Source organism: Monosiga brevicollis, genomic scaffold, assembly GCF_000002865.3.
Source record: "Monosiga brevicollis MX1 MONBRscaffold_14 genomic scaffold, whole genome shotgun sequence".
In the NCBI taxonomy this organism is placed as follows: Eukaryota; class Choanoflagellata; order Craspedida; family Salpingoecidae; genus Monosiga; species Monosiga brevicollis.
Window position 1 is genome coordinate 879735 of NW_001865051.1, and position 24167 is coordinate 903901.

Consider the following 24167-nt stretch of genomic DNA (forward strand, 5'->3'; position numbering starts at 1 on the left):
CCGCGGGGCGTGCCGAGGGCGTGCGAGGTGCACTGTGCGCCGGGTGCGCCGATCGCGTCGTCGTGTCACCGGACATCGGGCCCTCGTTGGCCGCTAGATTATCCGCGGGTCGTGCCGAGGGCGTGCGAGGTGCACTGTGCGCCGGGTGCGCCGATCGCGTCGTCGTGTCACCGGACATCGGGCCCTCGTTGGCCGCTAGATTATCCGCGGGTCGTGCCGAGGGCGTGCGAGGTGCACTGTGCGCCGGGTGCGCCGATCGCGTCGTCGTGTCACCGGACATCGGGCCCTCGTTGGCCGCTAGATTTTCCGCGGGTCGTGCCGAGGGCGTGCGAGGTGCACTGTGCGCCGGGTGCGCCGATCGCGTCGTCGTGTCACCGGACATCGGGCCCTCGTTGGCCGCTAGATTATCCGCGGGTCGTGCCGAGGGCGTGCGAGGTGCACTGTGCGCCGGGTGCGCCGATCGCGTCGTCGTGTCACCGGACATCGGGCCCTCGTTGGCCGCTAGATTATCCGCGGGGCGTGCCGAGGGCGTGCGAGGTGCACTGTGCGCCGGGTGCGCCGATCGCGTCGTCGTGTTACCGGACATCGGGCCCTCGGTGGCCGCTAGATTATCCGCGGGTCGTGCCGAGGGCGTGCGAGGTGCACTGTGCGCCGGGTGCGCCGATCGCGTCGTCGTGTCACCGGACATCGGGCCCTCGTTGGCCGCTAGATTATCCGCGGGTCGTGCCGAGGGCGTGCGAGGTGCACTGTGCGCCGGGTGCGCCGATCGCGTCGTCGTGTCACCGGACATCGGGCCCTCGTTGGCCGCTAGATTATCCGCGGGTCGTGCCGAGGGCGTGCGAGGTGCACTGTGCGCCGGGTGCGCCGATCGCGTCGTCGTGTCACCGGACATCGGGCCCTCGTTGGCCGCTAGATTATTCGCAGGCCGTTGAGCTGGCACCAGGTCAGTTTTCTTGTGCACAAATTCTCTCTTCGTTGTAGTTTCTCCTACCATGACTCCGGGTTCGGGTTTGAGCGTATCTTTTGGGCGTTGCTCGGGCTCGCGCGCCTTGATAGGCATTGCTCGGAACGTTGACTTGTTCGTTGTTTCTCGTGAACTTGGTCCTTCTACTACGCACAAATTGTCGACTGGCTTTTTCACTGGAGTTCGTGGCAATGGCGCAAACGCTTGATGCGCTGACTTTGAGCTCGTGTCATCGCGGCTTGACATTTTGACATGCGGCGCATTGATGCCTGCTGAACCACCCTTGACTTCGTTTCTGCGCTGTAGAATCTGGGAAAGGGATGACGAAGACATCTCCACGGGTTCATCAAACTGACCAGCTTGTTTGCTTTCTGCAGGAGTAGGTGTCGACTTGGTGTTCCGATCTTTGCGCTTTGCGACCTTGGTCCTATCATCGGTTCCCTTGCGTAAGTTGCGTTGCCACTTTGAGGCAGGTTCATCAAAGCGGTGCTTGACCTCACGGCGAGAAACGCTTGGTGCTCCTGCTGTTTTTTCGCGATTGCTGATGCCAGGCTGTTCGCGTCGGACACGATATGTACGTTGGCGCTGCTTCTTCGCTTTGGCCTCGGTTTTTGAGGTCGGCTCAGCTGGCTGAGGCATTGCTGCGGTTACATTGGTTCCGCTGCCGCTAGCAGAAGCGGTTTCGGGAGTTTTGCGACGGGCAGGAAGCCAGCGCGTAATGCCTGTGGTGCGCCTTTGCGATGCCTGCTGCGCGGTTGCAGCGCGCACACTGCGGACGTTTGACGCTTTGCTGGAAGCATCAGCTTGTGAAGTAGCGGCACTGGCAATTGCCGTCGCGTTTGGGGTTGTTGAAGGCGTTTTCGTGCTTGAAAGGGGCGTCGATCCGGAGGGTGAATTGCCCAATGCGTGTTTGGCACCTTTGTCCTGGTTGGCGGCACCGGACTTTGGCGCGGTAGAGCTTTTGCCTGTAATTGGATTATAACGGCGAGCAGAACTAGTCGTCACATTGGCTGTCACATTGTCAATGGAACGGGTTTTCCGTGGGACCACGCTCGAAGGTTCCAGAGTTGCCGTCGCAGACGATGAGCGTTCGCTGACGTGTTGACTGGAGCGGGTGCCTCGTGCAGCTGTGTTTGCAGCGGTAGCTGTCGCAGTTGCTCCCGAGGCTGGGAGTTGACTGGAAGCGGGTGGTGCGGTTGTTAGAATGGCTGGATGATCGAGCTGCTGCTCAGGGAAGGCACTTAAAGTAAAGGTATCGCGCCGTGGGCGTTGGCCTGGAGCACCGGCCGCCTGAGAAAAAAGACCGAGCGAGGATGATGAGTGGGAGTGCGATTACAATCCGCTGGACCTGCTGAGTGGCAGGGAAGGATTGCGACAAAGGATCGTACGTCGCCAGCTCGGCGCAATGTGATGGTGTTACTCCTGGCCCGGCTTGGTCGGGTGGCTGTGCTCTCGCCGAAAATACCAGCATCTTGGGGGCGCTGGCCTCGCGTTTTCACTGGGACCGGCTCATGGGCACGAAGCTATCATACACCAGTTGAAATTGAGCAGGCGGCCAAAGGGTTCAAACCATCGGCACTGCTGAGAGAACGAAAAGGGGGGCGGGGAGGGGGGCGCTGGACTCAAACAAGAGCACCATACACGTGTTACAAACTTTTGGAACGTACGTGGGGAACATTGGAAGTACGGCGCGCAGCCGGGGCTGGCATGGCGCCGCCATCTGCCGCCAGCCAAGGGAAGGACATGCTGCCCCGATATACTTTCCCGAACCAAATGCACTTTACAACCAAAAAGCACGCGCCCTTGACCAGACCGCACCCCGATCTCCGCAATCGGAGCGCCTCGAGCGACCGCTCACGAGCTCTGCACTGAACGAAAACATTACACACACACACACACACACACACTTGCGCACTGACTGTCATCCATTATCACACACACCCACACACACACAACGTTTTGGCCTTGAAGAAGTTGGGTGTTGTATTGGCATGGGGTGGGTGGTCGGCAGTTGAGTTGGAGAAGCAGGGTGGAGAGGCAAGCGGTCGGCGCGCGCGCTGCCGACATGACATTCAGGAGTTGTGACCCCCCCGCTGACTGCCTGGCTGCCGTTTGGCCATAGCATCGCCTTGCTGCAACCCGACCAGAACAGCACAGAAGGTCAAGGGGTTCCCCTCGATCAGATGCAAAGAGTTGGGACCCAGTTTTTCCCCCTAGATCAATTCAAGTTGGCGCAGATCAAGCGGATCCGTGTTGCATGCATGGATGACATCAACCTAAAGCGTGTTTAATGATACAGTTTGGTCTGTCTGATGTTCTGTCTGACGTTCTGTAGGGCGTTGGTGTTGCTTGGCGTGGCGGGTTGGGGAGATGTCTTACGAGAACAAAAGGTGGCCTTTGGCTGGGGTGCCGGTGCCTTGGAGGATGGCGGCGTGTGAAGGAGCGTGAGGGGTGGAGCGTGAAATGGACGAATGAGTTGGGGCCAAAGTACATGTTTAAAGATGAAGCACAAGGGTAAGGCAACATTTTGGATTGAGCAGACAGGAAGCACCATTTGTACACTGGGAAAGTTGGCTCGTCGCTCACACAACAAAAGCTTGACATCAAATGTTGATAAACTGATAAACAGGCACCCGCCAAATCTATTCAGCAATGGACATAAAGGCGGAGCTAGGCGCAAACAGCGTTGCCGGCTGTCGCCGATAATTGTGAGGCTTTAAGCTCACGCCGGTCGGCACGTTCCAACCACCGCCAACAGCACCGGCACGGCGGTGCAGCGACGGCTGTGGATAGCCGGTCACAGACCCCGGCTGCTCTCTGTGATGGCGACCATCCGCTTGAGTCGAGCTGGGTTGTGGTGCAGAGTGATGTTGGGCCTGACGTCCAGGGCCCACGGGATCAGAGGTTGGAATTTGTAGAACCCGTCCAAAGCGGTCGAGTACGGCTTGTGTCTCGTGTCCCGAAACCGGTCGTGTGGACTGCGAGTGTGATGGTGAGCCTTCCACTGGCGCGATGGAAATGGGCAGGGGCTGATGACTACGCGCAAACATGCCCTTGCCAATGCCAGAGCTGCCTTGAGGTGAGGACAGGGCAGCCGGGGGACCACGCGCTCTTGGGCTGGTGCCCTGTCGACCGGGCATAAGGCTTGCGTGCAGTGCATGCTGCTCATAGCGCCGCGGCTGCCGGCTGTCCATGTCTGGAACCTGAACGCGAGCGAGCGCGTTGGAGGCGGCGGCACGCTGGTGGTCCAGGTGATGCGCCACATTCTGCATGTTAAGGTGCGACGAATCACCATTGAGACGAGCGCGCGCGCCGCCACTCGACAACGAGCCTGCGCTGCCATTGGGAGAAGCCCCGTCCAAGGTTCCACCCATGGCATGGCTCGTCTTTCGAAGAGACCCACTACCAGTAGCCACGAGGCCCTCGCTTCCGCCACTGCCACCACTGCTGAAACGGCCAAAGCGCGATGGTGTGGGCAAGGCTGAGGGGGCCAGGGACAGAGGATTGACAGCGTTATTCGCAGCCCCTGGAACACGAGCAGGGGTGGCTTGCCCCAATCCGCGTTGCCCAGTGGCGGCCACAGATGCCCCAGTTCCTGGAACACGAGCAGGGGTGGCTTGCCCCAATCCGCGTTGCCCAGTGGCGGCCACAGATGCCCCAGTTCCTGGAACACGAGCAGGGGTGGCTTGCCCCAATCCGCGCTGCCCAGTGGCGGCCACAGATGCCATGCCCGAAGCGCTTGTCATGCCCGCAGAGCGCTGCGTCATGCCAGTGGCGGTAAAGGGACTTGAAGGATTGGGCTGATTGCCCGAGTCGATGCCATTGGAAGTGCCTGTCGTAGGAGCTTGCGTATCGCGCTGTGACTGTGTCAGGGATGACGGCAGGCTGGTGCCTTCCTCAGTTATCTCCTCACTGGCGCCTGGTACGCTCTCCACCGAGCCGTCAGCACCAAGCTGCTTATCAGCAAACTCGGCAAAGTAAGACTCGCGAAGCATGTCCTGAGCAGCTGGTCGGAGATAAGGATCGATGGTCAAAAGCTGCATCAAGGCTTGGCGGAGTTGAGGGGTGTAGACGGAAGGCAGGCGCTTGTCAAAGAGGCCATTGCGAATCTTGTGCATCAGTTCTTGAAGGTTCTTGGCCTCAAAAGTAGGCTTGAGTGTGCAGGCTTCATACAAGACGCAACCCAAGGCCCTGTGCCAGTGCAAAGAAGAGGACAGTGACATGCCGGCGCAGGTGCATTAGAATGAGATGAGACTGTGCAGTGGAATGCAAAGACAAGTGTGTGGGGAGCATGGCGCACCAAATGTCGACTTTTTGTGAGTAGGGGATGCCTTTAGTCTGCTCTGGAGCTTGATAAAGTGGCGTGCCGCAGGGCGTAGAGCAGGTTCGAAGCTGAATACGTTGTGCGTTGTCATCCAGGATGCGAGCACAACCCAAATCACCAAGCTTGACCACACCCGAGGGCATCAAGAAGATGTTGGCAGACTTGACGTCACGATGAATCATGCCTCGGCGATGGATGTAGGCCAAGGCCTGCATGATCTGGGTCATCCAAACCATGAGCTGATCTTCGGGCAGGTAGCGCTTGGTGCGCGAGCGCTCGTTTAGGAGCGTAGCCAGATCGCCCTGGTCGGCATACTCCATGACAATGTAGACCATGCGTGGGGTTTTGACAACTTCCTGAAACTGAATGATAAAGGGGTGTCGTAACTGAGAGTGCACCTGTGCTTCGCTGCGAGCCTCCATCATGGCTTGATCGTTGTCAACGCTCATTTCCTTCATGCAAAAGTCTTCTTTCGTAGCCAAGTCGGTGGCCAACCAGGCCTTGCCAAAGGAACCCAGTCTAGAGAAGGTACGGAATAGAGATTGATGAAAGCACGGTCATGTCATTTCGTTCCAAAGGCAAGACTAGCAGGGCGCATGCTATGACCACACAGACTTGGCCCGCACATACCCGATGATGCGTTTCTTCTGATACTTTTGGTGGATCTCAGTCAGGTTGGTGGCATTGCTGAGGTCAAAACGCCCTGGATTGAGGGCCATGATGCAGGGTGAACGAGGAAGGCTGCAGCAGTCCAAAATTGATCCCGTTGGATTGATCGACCGGCGTTGTGGATTTAATCTCTGCAGGCAAAAGTACAGAAGACAATCCGCAGCGTCTGGTGGCCGCTGGGCACTCTTGCTCGAACAATGTAGCAGGCTATCAAGCCAAACTGAGGGCAAACAGCACGAGCTAATCTCGTGACATCTGGCTTCCAAGCATGTGCCAAGATAAGCGGCTGTGCAAAGAAGAAAGTCAGCCTTTGAGGTGCCAATAGTAATCGGCCCCCCTCCCCGTCACAGTGCGGCGAGTGCTGAAGCCGGCAGAACCCTTGCAAGGCTGATCCGTCCAAGAGCTCAAGTAAAATTGGCGTCCAAGAGCTCAAGTAAAATTGGCGTGAAACCCCCCTCCAAGAATAAACTGGCAAGCAAGAGCAACTTCCGAGACAGGGCTGTGCCGCAGACCTGGCGAGCCGGCGTAACGAGGCGCGAGGCAGGCAGCATCCACGGCCCCGAGGCACGAGCAAAACTGTGTCCGTGTGTGTTCGTGTGTGTGTGTGTGTGTGTGTGTGGTCGTGCGTCGTCAAGGCCACGGACAATATACAGCCCTCGAACGGAGTGACAGGAACTTTTAAAAGCGAAAACAGTGAAGTTGCTCTGGAAATGTTGCGTATGCATCATCAAGACTCTCAAACGCTCTCTCAAACACACACACACTCTCTCTAAATCTCTCGAAAGCTCTCTAAATCTCTCTAAATCTCTGTCTCTCTATGCTATCTCTCTCCCTCTCTCTCTCTCTAAATCTCTCTCTCTAAATCTCTCTCTCTAAATCTCTCTCTCTAAATCTCTCTCTCTAAATCTCTCTCTCTAAATCTCTCTCTCTCTAAATCTCTCTCTCTCTCTCTTTGTGATGACAAAAATCCATAATTTCTTGTGCTGTTGTGTGTGTGCGAGCGATCAGATCCTTCCAGTCCTCGTCATTCGCGCTGCACGGTACGCCTCTGCCCCTCTGCCCCTCTGTTCCTCTGCCCCTCTGCCCCTCTACCTTGCCCTTGTTCTTGGCCTTTGTCGTCGTTGACTTTGCCGGCATCGGCGGCGTCATTTTCTTGTCCCTCAAAGTCTGGCTTTCTCGCTCATCTGCCCTCCTCCACTGGTTTGTCGTCCTGGTGGTGCAGGAGAAAGCGGTCCACCGCCAGCTGTTTCGATTCGGCCAAGGAGCCGTTCAGCAAAAGGGCAGCTCAACCCCTGGATATCTTGTGCGGGTGTCGACACTCTACGCCATGTCTCTGCGTGCTACTGGCAGCTCGGCTGGCTTTGCCTACAAGGCATCGACTGCCATGGCCCTGCCCGACGCCGCACCTGGAGCCATGCCCTCATCCAGGCTGCAACTTCATATTGCGTGCAAAGACCTGACCAGCATGGACACCTTTAGCAAGAGTGATCCTTGTATGTGTTGTCATGGTTGTGCGCATGGCGAGGACCAGCCAAATGTGGTCAGGTGCTCACCCCACTTTGCGTCGCGGCGATGACATGCGCGCTCCTCCGCCGCCTCCAACAAACAATAGACGTGGTAATGCAACTGAAGGATGCCCGAGGCCAGTTTGTCGAGGTGAGCGTCATTGCTCAAGAGTGTCGGCCCATCATTCCCGCCAAATCGATCTCACCTCGCTTCACACGCACAACTGTGCGTGATGCAGGTGGGCCGCACCGAAGTCCAGGGCAACAAGAAGAGTCCCACTTTTGCAACCGTCCTAGAAGTGGACTATCTCTTTGAAACCATCCAGCAAGCCCGCTTTATCATGTACGGGTCGACGCCGGGCCTTGGGGGATCCCCGTCATATGCGTCTCCTCACAACTGAATCCCATTCGCCAGCTATGATCACGACAAAGATGGCAAGCCGGACAGCGAGCAAGACCTCATTGGCCAGGTGGAAACCCACCTGGGTGAGATTGTGGGTCTGCATCGTGGCCACATGGTCGTGGTATGTACCTCTTCCAACTGCCCTGCCAGGCTCCAACGAGCGTCGAGACCTCGGCGCCTCATGCCCTCGTCTGGGCCATCCTGTCGCATTGGTTCCCCCTCTCGTGCTCCTGGTCTTGCCGATAGCCCATCCGCAAGTCGGCCAGCTCCAAGTCAGAGCGAGGCACCTTGATTGTGGACGCTGAAGAAAGTGCAGATGTCAAGGGCATTGTGCACCTGACCCTACAAGGCCAAGATTTGGACAAGAAGGATTTTTTTGGCAAATCCGACCCTTACTTTATTCTCAGCCGTCAGCTGCGTGGGTCATGGCGCCCCATCTTCAAGAGCGAGGTGTGATTTGGATATTTTTCCTGCTCAATAAGTGTGCCCAGCCAACTCGAGCTGCGCTCGGCAGCAAATCATGCGCCGCCTGACTACACCTTATGATATTCCCTCACCCGCGCACCCCACCCGCGCACCCCACCCGCGCGCACCCTCGCTAGGTCATTAAGAAGACGCTCAACCCCACCTGGAAGACCATCCAGCTCCCGCGCCGGGCCTTTGGAAACGGCGGCCCCGATGACAGTGTGCGGGTCAGTTAGACTTTTCGGCCGCCTTCACGCCCAAATGGACTTCCCTTTAAGCCCACATTCTCTCCACTTTGTCCTCGCCCTTATCTGCGCGTGCAAGTGTTTAGTCTGTTGGTTTGTTCTTCTTCTTCTTCTTTTTTTTTTTTTCTTTTTTTTTCTTCCGCTTGCTGTGGGTTTATTCAATGACGGCTCGGGACACCTTCCATGTTGTCAACCTGACTTTTGAACTGAACCGATGGCCAGATCGAAGTCTATGACTGGGATCGCAATGGCAAGCATGATTTCATCGGCAAGGTGCAAGTCACCCTGAGGGAATTGTTTGAACGACCAGATGCCAGCCAACAACTGCAGGTCTGTTCGCTTCCGCTTGCCTTTGTCTGCCCGCAACGCTCGCCTGGCCTACACCCTCCCCTTTCAGGCGTGCTCGGCCAAGCAAGCTTCTGGTCATCCTCTCAATAAAATGCTACACCATTCCTGATTCTCGCCTGGCACAGCTTATCAATCCCGACAAGAAAAAGCACGCGGGCAAGGCGGGCCTACTCAACATGAAGGTGCACGTTGAGCCAGAGTATACCTTTGTCGGTAGGCACCATTGTTGGACCTTGCTCGTGCCTGTACAAAATCTTCCCTCGGGGCAAATAGTTTAACGGCCAGGCCAGCAAGGGTTGCAGCGATCCTCCACTCACTCTTTGGCTGTCATCACAATGTGTGTGATTCTGGACAGACTACTTGCGTGGCGGCCACGAGCTGCACTTTCAAATCGCCGTTGACTTTACCGCGAGCAATGGTCAGGCTTACTTGAGCGTGGTCGGCCACTTCTGATTAGGCGAGCGCCTCACGCGACTCAATGGGTAATCTCTGCTTGCTATGTCATAACAGGCGACCCACGCATGCCCAGTTCGCTGCACTACATGAACCCCATGTCCCCAAACCAGTATCAACAAGCCATCATGGCCATCGGCCAAGTCATCCAAGACTACGACACGGACAAACAGTTTCCCTGCTTTGGTTTTGGCGCCAAGTCAGGCGAAACCGTTCTTCCGATTTTCGCGCTCAATGGCAACATGCAGCAGCCCTATTGTGATGGGATCGATGGTGAGAACGACTGTGCTGTATTCAATCAACCCTTGGGTTATTCGTTTGCACACGCCCAATGTACACCGTTATCAGGCTTACATATACCTGCCGACCTTAGGGATGATCGCCGCCTACCAGCAGGGTTTGCTTAATGTAACCCTGTGGGGGCCAACTAATTTTGCCCCCATCATTGCCCAAGCGGCTCAGGTGGCACGGGATCACAGCCAGTTTTACCACGTCTTGTTGATCCTGACCGACGGTGCCGTCTCCGACTTTAACGATACTGCTCGCGAGATTGTGGCGGTGCGCGCAGTATTGCCATCCTTTTCTCTGTCTTGACTGTTCCTTTCTTTAGACATCTCGCCCTTGATGCCCAGCTCGCGCGCACACTTCTCGGACTCACCTGCACACACCTGACTTGCCACGATCTCTTTTGTTGTTGTCGTCTTGTTGTTGTTGTTGTTGTTGTTGTTGTTGTTGTTGTTGTCGTTGTTTTCCTTGTTGTTGTTGTTTTCCTTGTGTGTTCATGTTTCTAGGCCTCGAGTCTCCCTCTGAGCATCATCATTGTCGGAGTGGGGAATGCAGACTTTGGAATGATGGAGCAGTTGGATGGTGATGAGGTGCCTCTCACCTATCAGGGTCGCCAGTACGTTGAGAGTCGTTTGCCTGTGTTATCTTATGGTTGTCCACACGCCAAGCTGGACTTGACAATGCTTTGCCACCACAACATAACATTGATTCAGACCGGAGCGTGACATCGTTCAGTTTGTGCCCTTTCGCAAGTTTTCGCAAGGACCTGGGGCCCAGAGTGCACTCGCGCAGGTTAGTCGAGTGTGCATGATTTTGACTTTTCGGAGGTCACGTGCACACGCACCCGCCGCGCTCAACACTGTGCTTTTTCTTTTTGGATGCAGGAGGTACTCGCTGAGATTCCTGAGCAATTTGTATCATATATGAAGCGACGTGGCATTGTGCCTTCGGCGCCTGTAGCCCATTAACAAGGCCCCGTACAATTTTTGTACAGCACGTCATACATTGGGCATCCCGCGCCTGGATGAAGTGCCTGTGAAGAAGCGTTACACGTTATGAAAAAAATCTTAGACACTTTTGACTCAAAATTCATGACTTTTGGCCTTTTTGGAGAATTGGCATGAGGTCGGAAAGCCTGGTGTTTTTGGAAATTTGAATAGAAAGAAGAAAATAGGATGTTCAAACGCAGCATGTCACAAACAGCTGATAGCGACTGGCCCGTGCCGTGCGTTCGCGTTGCGTTCAATGTGTGAGGAAAAACGAAAGTAAATGACAGAAAGAAAAGAAGAAAAAACCGGGATCGCCATTCGATTTGAGCCTCTCGCAAGGAATTCGAGTCTGTCACAGGAATGAAGACGAAGGAACGGAAGGGATGCAGGCAAACCATGCGCCAGAGACAGCTGCTTAACTGGTGTGGTACTACAAAAAGATAGTCACGAGGTGAGATGCTGGTGTGAAAGCCTCCAAGCTGTATCAAGATTGCAGGCCTCAAAGTGACTCGAGATATCAAAAACTTACCGAGGACATGTCAAATGGATGATGATGATAGGAACTGTCATGGTCACCCATGCCGCCGTGCTGGGCACTGCCCCGGCTGGCATCCGAGCTACTACCGGAAGGACCAACAGAGGGCGTGTACTTGCTTGAGGCGCTGTAGGGCTGCTGCTGTTGACCTTGGTGGAACATGTAAGGAGGGAAGCCCATGCCACCCATGCCGCCCATGCCGCCCATGCCGCCCATGCCGCCCATGCCGCCCATAGCGCCCATGCCGCCCATAGCGCCCATGCCACCCATGGTGCCCATGCCGCCCATGCCGCCCATAGCGCCCATGCCACCCATAGTGCCCATGCCACCCATGGCGCCCATAGCGCTCATGGGGTACACGTAGTTCATGCCGCCCATGGGATACATCCCAGTGTTTTGCTGACCGCGCATGGATGAGGGGTTGCCGTGTGACTTGCCGCTGTGCTGCTGCTGGCTACGAGGGCCCGATTGACGACCACCACTGTTGTAGGCATTGTGTGTGCCATAGTAAGCTTGTTGCTGATAGTTAGCCATGTTGCCCATTGGGTACGAGCCCTTGGTGTAGCCGTGTGACTCGTAGCCTGAAGCCCCAGAATGCTCGTATCCATACGGCATACCCATGTGCCCAGTAGGCATATGTTGGCCTTGCTGCTGGGGCTGAGGCTGTTGCTGCTGCTGCTGCTGCTGCTGCTGAGATTGCGGCTGCTGGGGTTGAGGCAGCGACGTTTGTTGCTGGGATGGCTGCTGGGGCTGCGCGGGAGCCATCTGGCTGGTCTGATGCGCAGGTGGTTGTTGTGAAGGCATCTGGACCGGGCTGTGCTGCTGCAGTTGCGGTTGCAGATGTTGCTGCTGCTGCTGCAGGTGTTGCTGTTGTGCCTGCTGCGCAAAGTTGGGGTTGACCGAGGGCTGAGCATCAGGCGCCGTCACACCCAGACCGCCGAGGGGACCCATGCCAGAGCTAGGAGCATCGATGGAGGTGGCCACGGAAGAGGGGAGGGAAGCAGGCAGCGGGGTGTTGAACTGATTGTTGAGGGGAGGCAGATCAAATGTGTTGTTGCCAGTGTTGATGGACGACTCGGCGCTAGCAGAGACGGTCGCGGGGGCGGGGGCCGAGAGAGGGGCAGCTGAGGTAGCAGGGCTCTTGGCACCGACGGGCTCGGGGGCAGTGTCGGCGTGGACGCCGAAATTGATACCCAGGTTGCCGAAGGTGGTGTCAAAGTTGGTGTTGAGCGAAGGCATCTTGACAACCTCATCATGGCCTGCGGACGTGGTGCGAGTGTACTTGCCAGCACCCTCGAGGGGGGGAAGCCATCCAGGAGCGGACTTGTCGGCGTCATCCTTGGCGGGCCAGTTGGTCGTCCATTCACTGGCAGCGTTGGTGGTACCCCAGGCATCCTTGGGGGGCGCAGAGCTGGGAGCAGCAGCGGGAGAAGCCGACACTGCAGGAGGCGCGGCCGCAGGGGCAGCGGGCTCGGTGGGAGCTGCAGGCTCAGTTGCGACGGGTTTAGGGCTGGGCCAAGACGCTGGCTCGGGCTTGGCAGGCTCCTGCTTGCTGCTGTTGTTGGAACCGGGTGCACCGGCAGACCAAGCATTCCAAGGAGCAGCTGAAGTGACAGTGGCCGCGGCTGCTGACTCGGGCGCTGCGGCTGGCTCGGGCAGAACAGCAGGGGTGTCCGACTTCTTCGCTGCAGTGGTAGGGTCGGGCAGGACGAGGGCATCAGCGTTGGCTGTTTCCTCCTTGCGGCCACGACCAGTTTTGCGGGCCTCGGCCTCAGCAGCCGCCGCAGCAGGCGTAGGCTGTGCTGCTGCTGCCGCTGCAGGGGTGGGTGCCGTCGCCAGCGTGGGTTTGGGAGGCTGGGGCTTTTGACTGTAACATGAGAGGATACAGTACACCACGAGGTGAGAGAAAGGATGGGAGTCAAGGCAGGTGGTTGGGCAGCCTGAAAGCAATGAGCTGAGATCAAGTAATTGGCAGCGTTGATCTTACCCAAAGAGAAGCTTGGACCAAGTCATGGGCTGTGGACCCTTGGGCTTTTCGGGTGCCTGCGGGGCCTGTTGTGTTTGTTGCTCCGGCGTGGAAACGGCAGCTTCGGTATCTGCGGCAGGAGTGGATTGACGCAGCTCTGGGTTGACGCCACGGCCCGTACCTGCGGCAGCACCACGACCGGCACCACCACGGCCACGGCCACGACCCGTACCACGTCCACGGCCTAATCATGCGCGCCCGTCCGGGGGAAGGTCACGAAAGATGGCAATCGTGAGACCTCGAGTTGTCCAACCACATCAATCCAGCCCAGAGAGCAAAGAGGGAAGGAGATGGGGCAGCTCGAGTAGCAGCTGACAATAAATGAGGCGAGGTCAGAAAAGCACGGTATGCGTACCTCGGCCTCGAGCACCGGCAAAACCGTTACTGTCGCCTTCGCCCTCACCGCGACCGCGACCACGAGGACGTGAGCCACGCTCACCCCGCGGGGCGCCATTGCTGTGATACTGATTCGAATCGCCGTCACCACGAGCAGCGGCACGAGCCGTCTTGCTCTTGGACTTTGAAGTCTGTGCCTGGGGCTGTCCATCCCGCGTCAGCTCTTCAAAGGCCCGATCAACATTGTTGTTGCAATCGCGCAAAGCTGTGACAAGGGTAAGCAGGGCAATGATGTGAGACGGCAAGAAGATGAGGGACGCCATGTGAGTGTGACGCGTTGGCAGGAGGGGGAGAGCAGGTGAAACATACTAAAGAGCATGTCATCATCTGAAGCATAAGAGCCAACGATGCTCAACTGAGTCTTGAGCTATAAACGCGGAGACGAGTCCCAAACAGCGTGAGAGGCATTTGCGGAATGATCTTTTTTTTTTTTTTTTTTTTTAAAAAAAAAAGGGTGTGTGTGTTGGGGGGGGGAGAACAAGAGGAAAAAGAAGAAACAGATGGGAAGGCGAAGACGAAGGGGCTGACCTTTTTGAAGGCGGCGGAGAGCTCCGAATCAAGCTCGTCCTAGAGAAGGAGAGTGAGAGAGAGATGGATGTGAGCCAGAACGGCGACTCGTTTTGGAGACATGCAGAGCTTGAAGGGCATTGAGTGAAAACACGGGAAGAGACGAGACGTACGACAAGTACTGCCGACATGACGCTGGTGTTGTGCGAGAAGCTGCTGGTAACCACGCTAGAGGGAGAGGCCATTCAAGCAAAGCGGGCGGGGGCCGGCAAAAGAAGTGAGAGTCGAGTGACGAGCTTCAATGGGAATGCAGCGAATCGAGGAGGGAAGCAAACAACAGGCAGAGGGGAAAAACAGGCAGTCACACTACAACAACAACAACGACGACGACGACGACGACAACAACAACAAGAAGCAAAGAGCACGTCTGGCGCACATCACGAGCACTGGAAAAGAAGACGCGGGAGAGGGACAGAGAGAGAAGAGAAGAGAAGAGAAGAGAAGAGCAGATGCTGGAGAAGCACAAGACGTCAATGGCAGCCAGAGCGAAGATGAGCATGTCAAGAGGGCTGGTTGACTGAAAGCAAGATGGAAGGCACATTAATGTCAAGGTTTCTGGTGGCCGAGGGCACACTGGAAACCAGCAAGAGCAGCAGAAGGGATCGCACAGCTCAGCGGCGCGCACAGTGGCACGTCGACGAGCACACACACACACACACACACACACACACACACGAATGACGCGCTCGCCAAGTGCGTGCTTGTGTGAAGGGCGGCACACCAAAGCTGAATGCAAGTTGCAATACTGGCCACGACCAGACAGCGTATCATGTACTCCAATGAAGAACCGCAAATGCAATCTTCACCTGCCTTGACCAAACCCAAGAGCAAGCCCGGCTGCCAAAACCAACAACAGGGCACAAGCACAGAGAGAGAGAGAGAGAGAGAGAGCAGAGAGCGCGCAGAGAGCAGAGAGACGCACACACACACACTCTCTCTCTCTCTCTCTCTCTCTCTCCTCTCCATTTCTCTCTCTCTCTCTCACACACACACACACTTACCCAGTGACACCCGAAACAACAAAAGAACCAGACTTGGGACTTGGTTGGACGGGAGTGAGGCTTGGCTAGGGATACGAGGGGGGTGGAGGTTGAAGGGCAGAGAGAAAGGGAGGAGGGATGGTAAAGGCAGAGGTGAGGGGAAAACCAGAAAAAACGTAATGGGTATTTTCAATGAGAAGACAGAGAATAAGGTCTACACTGGTCCAAAAAGAGAGATATGATGCCAATGTTGGCACAACGCAGAGATGCAATCAAATCAGCACGCCTCAACATGCCCCTAGTGTGCTTTCAACCCGACTTGCACCTCTGCTTAGACCTTGGAATTGCCTCTTTGGATGACAGCCTCTCGACCAGCTCCTCTGACAACCGCCCATAACAACCATCAGCTTGAAAAGTCAAGGTGAGATCCCAGTCCGCTTCTCCCGCACAGCTGCCGCACGCTTTCACCTCTCCACGCACCACCCCCTGGGCCGGCGCCACCGCCCGCGATGGCCCATGGCACTCACCCGCCCTTTAGCCCATGGTGGTGACCAGTGTCTTTTCGGCAAACCGCAATCCCTTGGCCTTTCTGCACTGGTGTCGCTGCCGTTGCTGGCCCGTGATTGTCCCTCCACCCCACCTCTGCTGGCCAGGTGCTGGTGTAACACGCTCACGGAACGTGTGGGAGTTTGCTGACCAGTTGCCCTTACTTCTCGTGAGCGTGGCCGAAGAGGCGGGCTTGTTTTGGGCTATCAACCAGGGCAAATTTATCCTCACAAGACCATTCACAAATAGCACGGATAATGGCTGACAATTGGTTGCCGCGCTTCTCGCCTCGCTACCAAATCTACGTTTGCCTCGTTTCTTGCAGCAACGAAAGTGACGTGGAGCCGTGATCATGCATTTCTGCTGACATCCCAAACGTGCTCCGACGTTGCCGTTCACGTCACGCGCGTGCGCCTCGTTCGGATGCTAATAACGGCCAAACTCGGATGAGAAACCAGCCTAGTGAGTGAGTGAATCATGATCCTTGAGTGGCGGAGGGCACGAAAAAGAGGGCACAGCATTTCGATCTCTATCTCGATCTGGTGTCAATTCCGATGGCTACTGAAACCAGGAGCCAAAAAAAAAAAAAGGAAAAAAAGAAAAGAGGGAAAAGAGTCAAGCTTGGCCGATCGGGCCAAGAGCATACAAGATTTGACATTCAGTTAATCAACAAGTGCGCGGCGTCCTCACACACGAGTACTTTAGGAGCGCGCAAGTGGAAGCAAAGCCAATTTTAACAATCACATAGCGAGGCCATTTGTCTCTGACAAGGCCATCATCCGATATTGACGAGCAAAACACATCAACGTATCATATACAAGACCAAAGCCACCAAGCCCAACGTCCTCCGAAACATTGAGGCTGTTCAAAGCAAACAAAACAAAAGCTAATCAAAAGAAGAAGAACAAAATGATAAAAGCAGAGACCGCGCTGCGCCGGTCAGGCAAACGGGGTCTCGGGTCCTAGCTGGCCTCTTGAAGATCAGAGGGAGCTCCATCATGCAGCAAGCAAGCCTCCTCGGTGGCTAAAACTTGCTTGACCGCGGGAGCGGATAAGATAGAGCGAGTAGTTGGGGTAGAACAGCAGGAAATCCGGAGGTATGGGCGGGTCGAAGGCGGAGCAAGTCGACAAAAATCATCGTCAAACTGATCCAAAGGGAAGTGGGCTTTGGTCGAGGCAGTCGTAACCAAACGGGCGGTCGTCGTGGCGCCAGCTTGGCTGGACATGCTCAGCGAATCAACAAAAAAAAACATTTGTACATACAAAATACACGGCCGCATCGCGGGCACCGCGTGCTGCGCGGCGTTGCGCCAGACAAAGCGGTGGCTCCAAAGACACCACCAACAAGTGGAAATTGAAAAAAAAAAAGGATCGGGTTGAAGGAGCTCGTCACATCAAACGAATATAGAAAAGGGTCAATAAGAAAGACAAGACAAGACAAGACAAGAGCTAAGAACAAGGAAACCCACTCAAGGTTTGGCACGCCTCGAGCCAGGCGCATCAGCCGGGCTCGAGGCAGGAAACATGGTGCTAAACACCAAAAAATTCAAAGCAAAAAAGAAAGTGGCCGCATCTCCGGCAGCCAATGTTTCCTTGTCCAGGTTCACGGAGAAGAGGGGGAGACAGAGATGGACTCTGGTTGGTGGGCACGGTGGTTTTCTGCAGAGCGAGCCACCGAGTCGACCTTGGCCAGGGCATCACTGGTTGTGTCCATTTCTGCCTCTTCCGAAGTGCTTGTGAGGCTGGGATCGGGGCGCTGTTCTGCCACGGTGGAGGTGCGAGTGCAGACGGAGGTGCCTTCGCGGAGGGGCAGGGCAGCCAGAACGTCGGGATCGGCCTCGGGGGCGAAAAAAGTGCGTTGCAAGCGGCACCAGAGATGACGCTGGAGCAGGGTTGTGCGGAGGGTGCGACGATCGTCGGCGTCAAGCTTGAGGTTCTTGTTGTAAGCGGCTTGCACGAGATCACCCAGGGTCAAAGGCTGCTGCGAATGACGGTCCCGGGGGTACGAGTAGGCGCGGCGCTGACGGGCCACGGCCGGCCGGCTGCGGGGTGGGGTGGCGGACGGCGCCGAGATGCTGGAATCGTCCTTGTAGTGGCTCAGGCTCGTGGGGCGGGCAACCGAGCGCTCCATGCTTCTGGGTTTGGTTCAAGAGTTGAGACCTTGACACGTAACAGCGGCAAAGGCGATGGCGGCAGCGATGGCGGTGGCGGTGGCAGGCAACCGCTCTGTTGGCAGCTGTCGGCACAAAAAAAAAACCAAAAATTTGGAAAAAAAAGTTGTGTGGTGAAGAAATAAAATCAAAACTCAAAAAGAGTACTGAACAACAAGATTTGATGCTGTTGAGTGTTGATGGTCAGTCGAAATCGAAAAGAGCAAAAGGGCAGTCGGGTACAGATCGGCAAAGGGGGTCAACCCAAGGCGTTTGAGCAAGCGTTCAACCAAAATCAGCACGTTGGTGCAAAGTCGAGGTGGAGATGAGGAAAATGCCCAATTTCGCGGCCGTCGTTGGGAGACCAGTTAGAGGCACAAGGGTGAGGGTGGATACGCGGGAAGTGGTGGGGGAGCTGCGCTTGGCACCACACACCAAGCGATTTGGCTTGCTTATCCACACACACACACACACACACACACACACACTTGAGCTCTTTTGTTCGATGTGTTTGTGTGGATAACAGCATAACGTTTGCATTACGACGCATGGGGTGGGTGGTGGATTCAAAGGGAGCTTGTGGTGGATGGCGCTTGAGCGCGAAGGGGGTTGTGTGGCGCGAGACGATTTTCGGGAAGGAACGGCACCAAGCGTACGAAGCAAGCGACCCGTGGCTGTTGATTCGATTGGTTCGGTTTGATTGTGTGCTTGCGAGTGCGGCCAAAAACACAAGGGAGTGCCGCAAACAACGAATCAACAAGGTGTGATGTGATGGTGGGTGATTTTGTGGTGCACGGGCAACGCGGCCACCAAAAAAAAAAGGGTGCCGTAGGTTTGACACGGCTGCAGAGCAAGATGCTGCTTTTCGCCGATGATCAAGTTGCCTGGCCTACATTGGCAAGGGAATGTGTGATGTATGGAAAGTTGCGTTCGAGGTGATGGGCGGTGGACAGAAGCAAGAGGCAACCCACGTCAGCCCCAAAGAGTGGGTTGCTGATGCCGATAGCGCGCGTTGGTGTGGGGTGGTCATGGGTCTGTGAGAACAAGTTGTGTCGCGAAGGTCACGAATGGGGGTATGCGGGTGTCAATTCGAGCTCACAAATTTCAAGCCCAGAAGCGAGAGGGTCGCCACGCCACCGAAAAGCGGCCCCCACAACCAAAACACCAAACCCTTCCATCCCTGCTATCAACCAAACGAGCCGAAGATGTGGGATCGGAAACGAATGACGCGCCATTCGTGTTTGGACTGCAACAAAAATTGGCTTACGGAAGAGCGGGCGCAGTCTTGACATTCGCCAAGCGCCCACACGGGAAAGCGGACACCAAGGAGGAGTAGTTCCAAACCGGTTCATCATGCGTCCGCGCACGTCTCAATCCTTATGAGCACCGCATGTAAGTCAGGAAGCATCAGCCAGGAGCTGCATCCCAGCTCCACGAAGCTCTTGGTTGACGAAGCTGCCTTGCAACCCCGAGCTGCTGCGTCGCGATACTCCTTCGCCGAGCCCCCTCTTCAGGCTGGGAACCGAGCTTCAACCCCACAGCCGAAAAAAAAAAAAAAACGCCATGGGATCAGTCTGTGTCTGGTAGGCCGGCAGTTCTTCGCCTGGTCGGAAGAAAGAAACGCGGTAGGGGGTAAGCTGCTCAGCTGGCTGCGCCGCTTGCTCACCACACCCTCTTTTCAGCCCCCATGATTGCTGTTCCAACTGCCCCCGTGTGTCATGAGACTGGATACTAAATTGATTGGGGTTGTCTTCTTATCCACCCCACTTGCGTCACCTTCACGCCAGCGGTGGACTGGGCCGTTTCTCGTCGAGAGCCCCACTAACATCATTCCTCTTGCCAACCCCCATACCTTGAGGTTAGGCCCAGACATGCCAAGGGTAACGCAGTCACCGTCCTCTCAGCATGTTTAGGTTGGGCGGCTGATGTGATGGTGTTCCAATGCGATTTCAGAGAACACCCGGTTTGGCTTTGCACAACGCCTTTGCTTGTTTCATGAGATCCAACAAATCCAGAAATCCAGAAAAAGAATTAGATTTGATCGGACCTCGTGGGAACCGCCCAGCCAATGAGCCTACCACGCTTACTATGTGCCCGCATGTCGATCCGATGCAATCGCACACAACCAAACCGCTCGCGCGGTTGATCAGATGGCTGCGCCGTTGAGTTATGACAAAGCCAAGTTTTGACATGTCCACCTTTGACCAACGGAGCTCCACCTCCACATGCTCTGCCAGATGTTGGCACTACATCAGGCCACCAAAGACGCAGCCCTGTCGCCAACGCATGTCCCGGAATGAGACAAAAGAGAAGAAAACACGTCAGCTTGACATGCCCCAAATGCCGTGCCAAACGTGCTGCGCGCTATGCCAGCACGCGACTGCGCGGCAAAGGCCACACGTTTGGCACCCCGTGCATGGGACACAAGTTACGCTTGGTTGATCACGGGAGGAGCCGAGCACACCAAAGCAACAACAACAACAACAACAACCGATGACAACAACAACAATAAGGAAGCAAGCAGAGGCAGAGCGCGCATCGCCACACACCTTTGCACTTGCGACGTATTGGGCAGGAAAGTAGTAGACAAAGTACGTGGACTGAGCGGTGGACCCCATTTGAATGGCCTGCGGGTGCGTGCCCAGATACAAAAGGGATATCCCACGGTGTGCGTGAGGCATGTGTCATTCACACGTCAGCCGCGTGTCCCACCATCCAATCTCAAACAGAGGACAAATGCCCTGCAGAAGCAAGGGGAGGACATGAAGCAGGGCACACAACAAGCCAGACGACCGGCTGCACAATGTTCGTGCGTCAATCAGGATCAAGCTCGAGCACAAATGACCAGACCAAACCAGGACCCAAAACAAACAGCCAAAATAGAGCGCAGGACAGCGGGTCAGACGGAAGACCCAATGACCCTAAACCAAAGGAGATGTGCACGCGCGCTCGGATGCGCATGCGCAAGGCAAGTGACACCCCACGACCTCAACATATAAGGCACCTTGGTTCCTCGTTGAAGAAAACAGGCGCAAGCAATCAAAGTGTCCATTGGACACCCGCAACACCCTTAACACACACGTTGCTGATCCACGCCGACCAGTTTGACAGGTCACACAGCAGCAACGAGCAGGATCGAGCAGAAGCAGTGGCAGCAAAACCCCCTTTTCTTCAACAGGCAGCACACCGATGTGATACCTGATACCCCTCCCTCCCGCCGCTCGTGTCCAAACGCAGTCCCAACAGGACAAAATCAGTCAAGGAATCAGTCAGCCAGCCAGTCAGTCTCAGTCAGTCACAGTCAGTCAAACGCAGACACATGCAACGCATGGGCATCACTGTCACGCAGCGACTTGGGCTTGCTGGTACATCACACACCATTCTGCACCCTGGCCGTTGGGAAGGAGCATGTGGGACATGCAAGGACGAACGACAAACCAACGCGGGTATGTCGGCGTCATGTCCAACCCCTGCTCGCCACCGGCAAGAGGTTATCAGCCAGCTTTGGTCCCTTCGTCCGCTGCATGTCGCATGCCCTGCGGGCGCGCGCACGAGCGAGCTACGCCCCGGGAGCAAGGTTCCCTCCGCGGAGGGACACTCATCCGGGTCAGGACTGCACGAGGACCGTGCGTATCCAAGGCAAGCGCCAGTCGAGAAAACTTGGACCGCAGTCCTGTCGACGCGCGCGAGCATAGCTTGACGCCGGCGTCCCGCGAGACTTGGCTCGTGGCCGGACAACCCTTGTCGACTGCCTTGTCCTTGCACTGCCCCCGTTGATCAGGCTGTGCAAACCCATGACATGCTTGACGACACGGTCATGGTTGCATTGGCAGCGAAGACTGCCTGCCCAACTCGCCCATTGACACTTGTGTCCAGACACGCTCGCGAGTGCCTTCACACCTGCACACCTTCACACCTTCACACCTTCACACCTTCACACCTTCACACCTTCACACCTTCACACCTGCACACCTTCACACCTGACAACTTTGACGACATTGCGAGGGGAAAAACAAAAACTCATCATCACACGCACTTCCGTCAACAACAAGGAGGACTGCACAACTTGCACCAACAGTAGAGCCGCACAACCTCGTCCACAACGGCCCTGCTTCCATTTGAGTTGAGACACGCAGAGGCTCAAAGCCAACGGCCCACGCACCAGAATGTGATAATGTTCAAGAGACGGAATCGGTTCCGATTTGATTTGCTGGATCTTGGACAGCGGCACCTGCACGCCAAACAGAAAAGAAAAAAGGCACCGCGGTCATCAACCAGCCAGCTTCGCATGGCATGACACTCTCCAGGATCCAAGTCACGCTTCGCTACCGAACGCACGCCGCAGTCCAGACTGGCCCGGCCTGCAAACCTGCCACCCACGCCAACCGCATCCCGGCACGCCAGAGCCCCAAGTACGTACCCGTCGCGTCTGACGCTTGGTACTAATAATGAGCTCATTGGTGGTCAGCGAGAAGTGTAGTCGCACCTGCCAGCCAACGCGTGAACATGTAAGTGGCTCGAACATTGAGCTCCCGCGCGCCGTCAATGCTGCTCGCCATGCACCAGTTGCCACACGCTTGCTTCAGCATGGATCGCCCAGGCCATCCTCTGCCTGGTCAAGATGACACGCACCTTTTCGCCCGACCCGTCCAACATGCCGGAAATTGGCGCATCGGGCAACGGATCAGCACCTGGCAAGAAAGCAAGCGGTGCGTCATCCGGCACTCCACGATCCAAAATGCGCTTGTGCTTTGTCTCTGTAGCCCATGGCGTTTTGCGCGCCGCTGCTGCCGCCGCCACTTGTTCTAAGCCAGCATACCAGACGTTTGCAAACTTAGTCTAATCATTCGCCACACACACAAACACACACACGCACGCACACACACACACGCACACACACACACACACACACAACAGGCTTCAGCTTGCCATGTGCGTCAGGCAGGCCGTCATCGCCACCGAGCCGTCCCAGCTGCCTCCACCCCTCGCCTCAAGGTTGGCTCGGGTCGGGCCTTTCCCGACCAACATCGTGCTGAAGCCTTGCTCCCTTCCAGTGTCCTGTCCACCAGCCTGCTTGTCTCAGCCTGTCGCCACTACTAAAAAAGGGCAGGAAACAGGTGCATCCGCGTCCTTCCCAAGACTCTGGCACCCACATTCTGAACCACCGTGCTCGAGTCACATACCAGTTTGCTTGAGAGCACCCGTCTTGGCCAAAGCATCAACCTGTCACGCCATGGTGCGTTCGATCCAACAGATGACCCGTAACACGCGGCATGAAAGGGATGAAAACATTGAGGCATCCAAACAAACACCATTCTGCAGCAAGACGAGAGAAGGCGACTCACCTGCTCCACAGACTTGACAGCATCCGATGTAGCGCCCACAACCAGGATTTGCGCTTTGTTGGCAAGTTTGGCCTCCACCAACGAGCGATTCTCCAGCTCGGGCTTGCCCGGCCCTGCCAACAAGCCTGAAGCATCCCATGGAAAGAAAAATGGGTGTGTTTGAAAGAAACGGCTTGATGACTTGTCACCTTGACGCACGCTCGTGTTCACGGCTTCGCTCTGATCGGCTTCAAGCCAAGAGCGCGCCCTCTTGCTACTGTCGTACCTTTGTGCATCAGCTTGATCTTGTCCCCGGGCACATGAGTCATGTCCGAAATTTTGTCTTTGAGAGTCTGGACAGTCATGGACGGGTCCACCTCGAGTTTCAGCTTTTCCTTGGCATACACGATGCGCAAGGTCCACACTGCCAGATTCAACCGGGCCCATGAGGAGAAAAAGCAAATGACACCCCTCATTGCAGCGCCAGTCGTCATGACCAGCACCAGCTCGGCACAACCCAAAATGGTCAAAAGAAGATACGCTCAAGAGTACTCGAGCAGGGCACCCCAGGACGATCATCCGATGCTCTCCCTCACGCACACACACACACACTCTCTCTCTCTCTAACTCTCTCTCAAACTCTCTCTCAAACTCTCTCTCTCTCTTTTCATCAGGCCGCTTGATAGCACCCACCATCTTCAGCGCTTGCCATTTTGACCGGTCACAATGCAACAGCTCAGAGATGCAAGCCGTGCACCCAAGCATTCGTCCCCTGCAGCCATCGCGCACACAAGCCCATGAGCACAACAAACAGCTCGTACCGACCAGTCCCACCAAGTCCAGACGTACCTCTCAACACAAGCGCAATCTCGTGTTGCCGTTTCCTTGACCACTGCCACTGCCACTGCCACTGCCACTGCTGCTGCCACTGCTGCTGCTGCTGCTACTATCGCTGCTGTCAACGCCGCTGCCGTATCGCTTGTGTCGTCCAAG

At 56.1% G+C, this 24167-nt stretch overlaps 6 protein-coding genes across 6 annotated transcripts; 2 read left to right on the plus strand and 4 right to left on the minus strand.

Annotated features, from left to right (window-relative positions):
* Positions 1–944: 944 nt before the first annotated feature.
* MONBRDRAFT_26529 (uncharacterized protein) lies at positions 945–3031 on the minus strand (the record flags this gene model as incomplete). The annotated part of the gene is made up of 5 exons (XM_001746942.1): positions 945–1140; positions 1182–2254; positions 2353–2487; positions 2632–2684; positions 2872–3031. 5 exons carry the CDS (start codon positions 3029–3031, stop codon positions 945–947), a joined length of 1617 nt encoding a protein of 538 aa, XP_001746994.1.
* Positions 3032–3480: 449 nt separating this feature from the next.
* On the minus strand, positions 3481–6007 carry MONBRDRAFT_37582 (uncharacterized protein; the record flags this gene model as incomplete). The annotated part of the gene is made up of 3 exons (XM_001746943.1): positions 3481–5155; positions 5265–5807; positions 5919–6007. The coding sequence occupies 3 exons, from the start codon at positions 6005–6007 to the stop codon at positions 3607–3609; spliced, it is 2181 nt and encodes a 726-aa protein (XP_001746995.1). The 3' UTR covers positions 3481–3606.
* Positions 6008–7284: 1277 nt separating this feature from the next.
* Positions 7285–10720, plus strand: MONBRDRAFT_26531 (uncharacterized protein; the record flags this gene model as incomplete). The annotated part of the gene is made up of 14 exons (XM_001746826.1): positions 7285–7450; positions 7570–7613; positions 7702–7805; positions 7878–7986; positions 8112–8315; positions 8468–8557; positions 8798–8905; positions 9049–9136; positions 9279–9341; positions 9434–9649; positions 9750–9934; positions 10168–10277; positions 10375–10453; positions 10622–10720. 14 exons carry the CDS (start codon positions 7285–7287, stop codon positions 10718–10720), a joined length of 1665 nt encoding a protein of 554 aa, XP_001746878.1.
* Positions 10721–10955: 235 nt separating this feature from the next.
* MONBRDRAFT_37583 (uncharacterized protein) lies at positions 10956–13870 on the minus strand (the record flags this gene model as incomplete). Its single annotated transcript, XM_001746944.1, has 4 exons — positions 10956–11080; positions 11180–13052; positions 13173–13332; positions 13567–13870. 4 exons carry the CDS (start codon positions 13868–13870, stop codon positions 11066–11068), a joined length of 2352 nt encoding a protein of 783 aa, XP_001746996.1. The 3' UTR covers positions 10956–11065.
* Positions 13871–14415: 545 nt separating this feature from the next.
* MONBRDRAFT_26533 (uncharacterized protein) lies at positions 14416–15182 on the plus strand (the record flags this gene model as incomplete). The annotated part of the gene is made up of 2 exons (XM_001746827.1): positions 14416–14686; positions 15001–15182. The coding sequence occupies 2 exons, from the start codon at positions 14416–14418 to the stop codon at positions 15180–15182; spliced, it is 453 nt and encodes a 150-aa protein (XP_001746879.1).
* A 4687-nt stretch (positions 15183–19869) lies between these two features.
* Positions 19870–24157, minus strand: MONBRDRAFT_32939 (uncharacterized protein). Its single transcript, XM_001746945.1, has 10 exons — positions 24024–24157; positions 23868–23946; positions 23461–23598; positions 23196–23320; positions 23034–23073; positions 22483–22655; positions 22271–22336; positions 22013–22081; positions 20400–20477; positions 19870–20123 (listed from the first exon to the last, which is right to left on the minus strand). The coding sequence occupies exons 2-10, from the start codon at positions 23884–23886 to the stop codon at positions 20097–20099; spliced, it is 735 nt and encodes a 244-aa protein (XP_001746997.1). The 5' UTR covers positions 23887–23946; positions 24024–24157; the 3' UTR covers positions 19870–20096.
* Positions 24158–24167: the final 10 nt, after the last annotated feature.

Excerpts from the sequence above, each read along its gene's own strand:
- MONBRDRAFT_32939 (XM_001746945.1), bottom strand. Across the intron at positions 22,337-22,482 it reads TGGACGGGTCGGGCGAAAAG|GTGCGACTACACTTCTCGCT; the intron begins GTGCGTGTCATC and ends GTTGGCTGGCAG. Across the intron at positions 22,082-22,270 it reads CCAAGCGTCAGACGCGACGG|GTGCCGCTGTCCAAGATCCA; the intron begins GTACGTACTTGG and ends TTTGGCGTGCAG.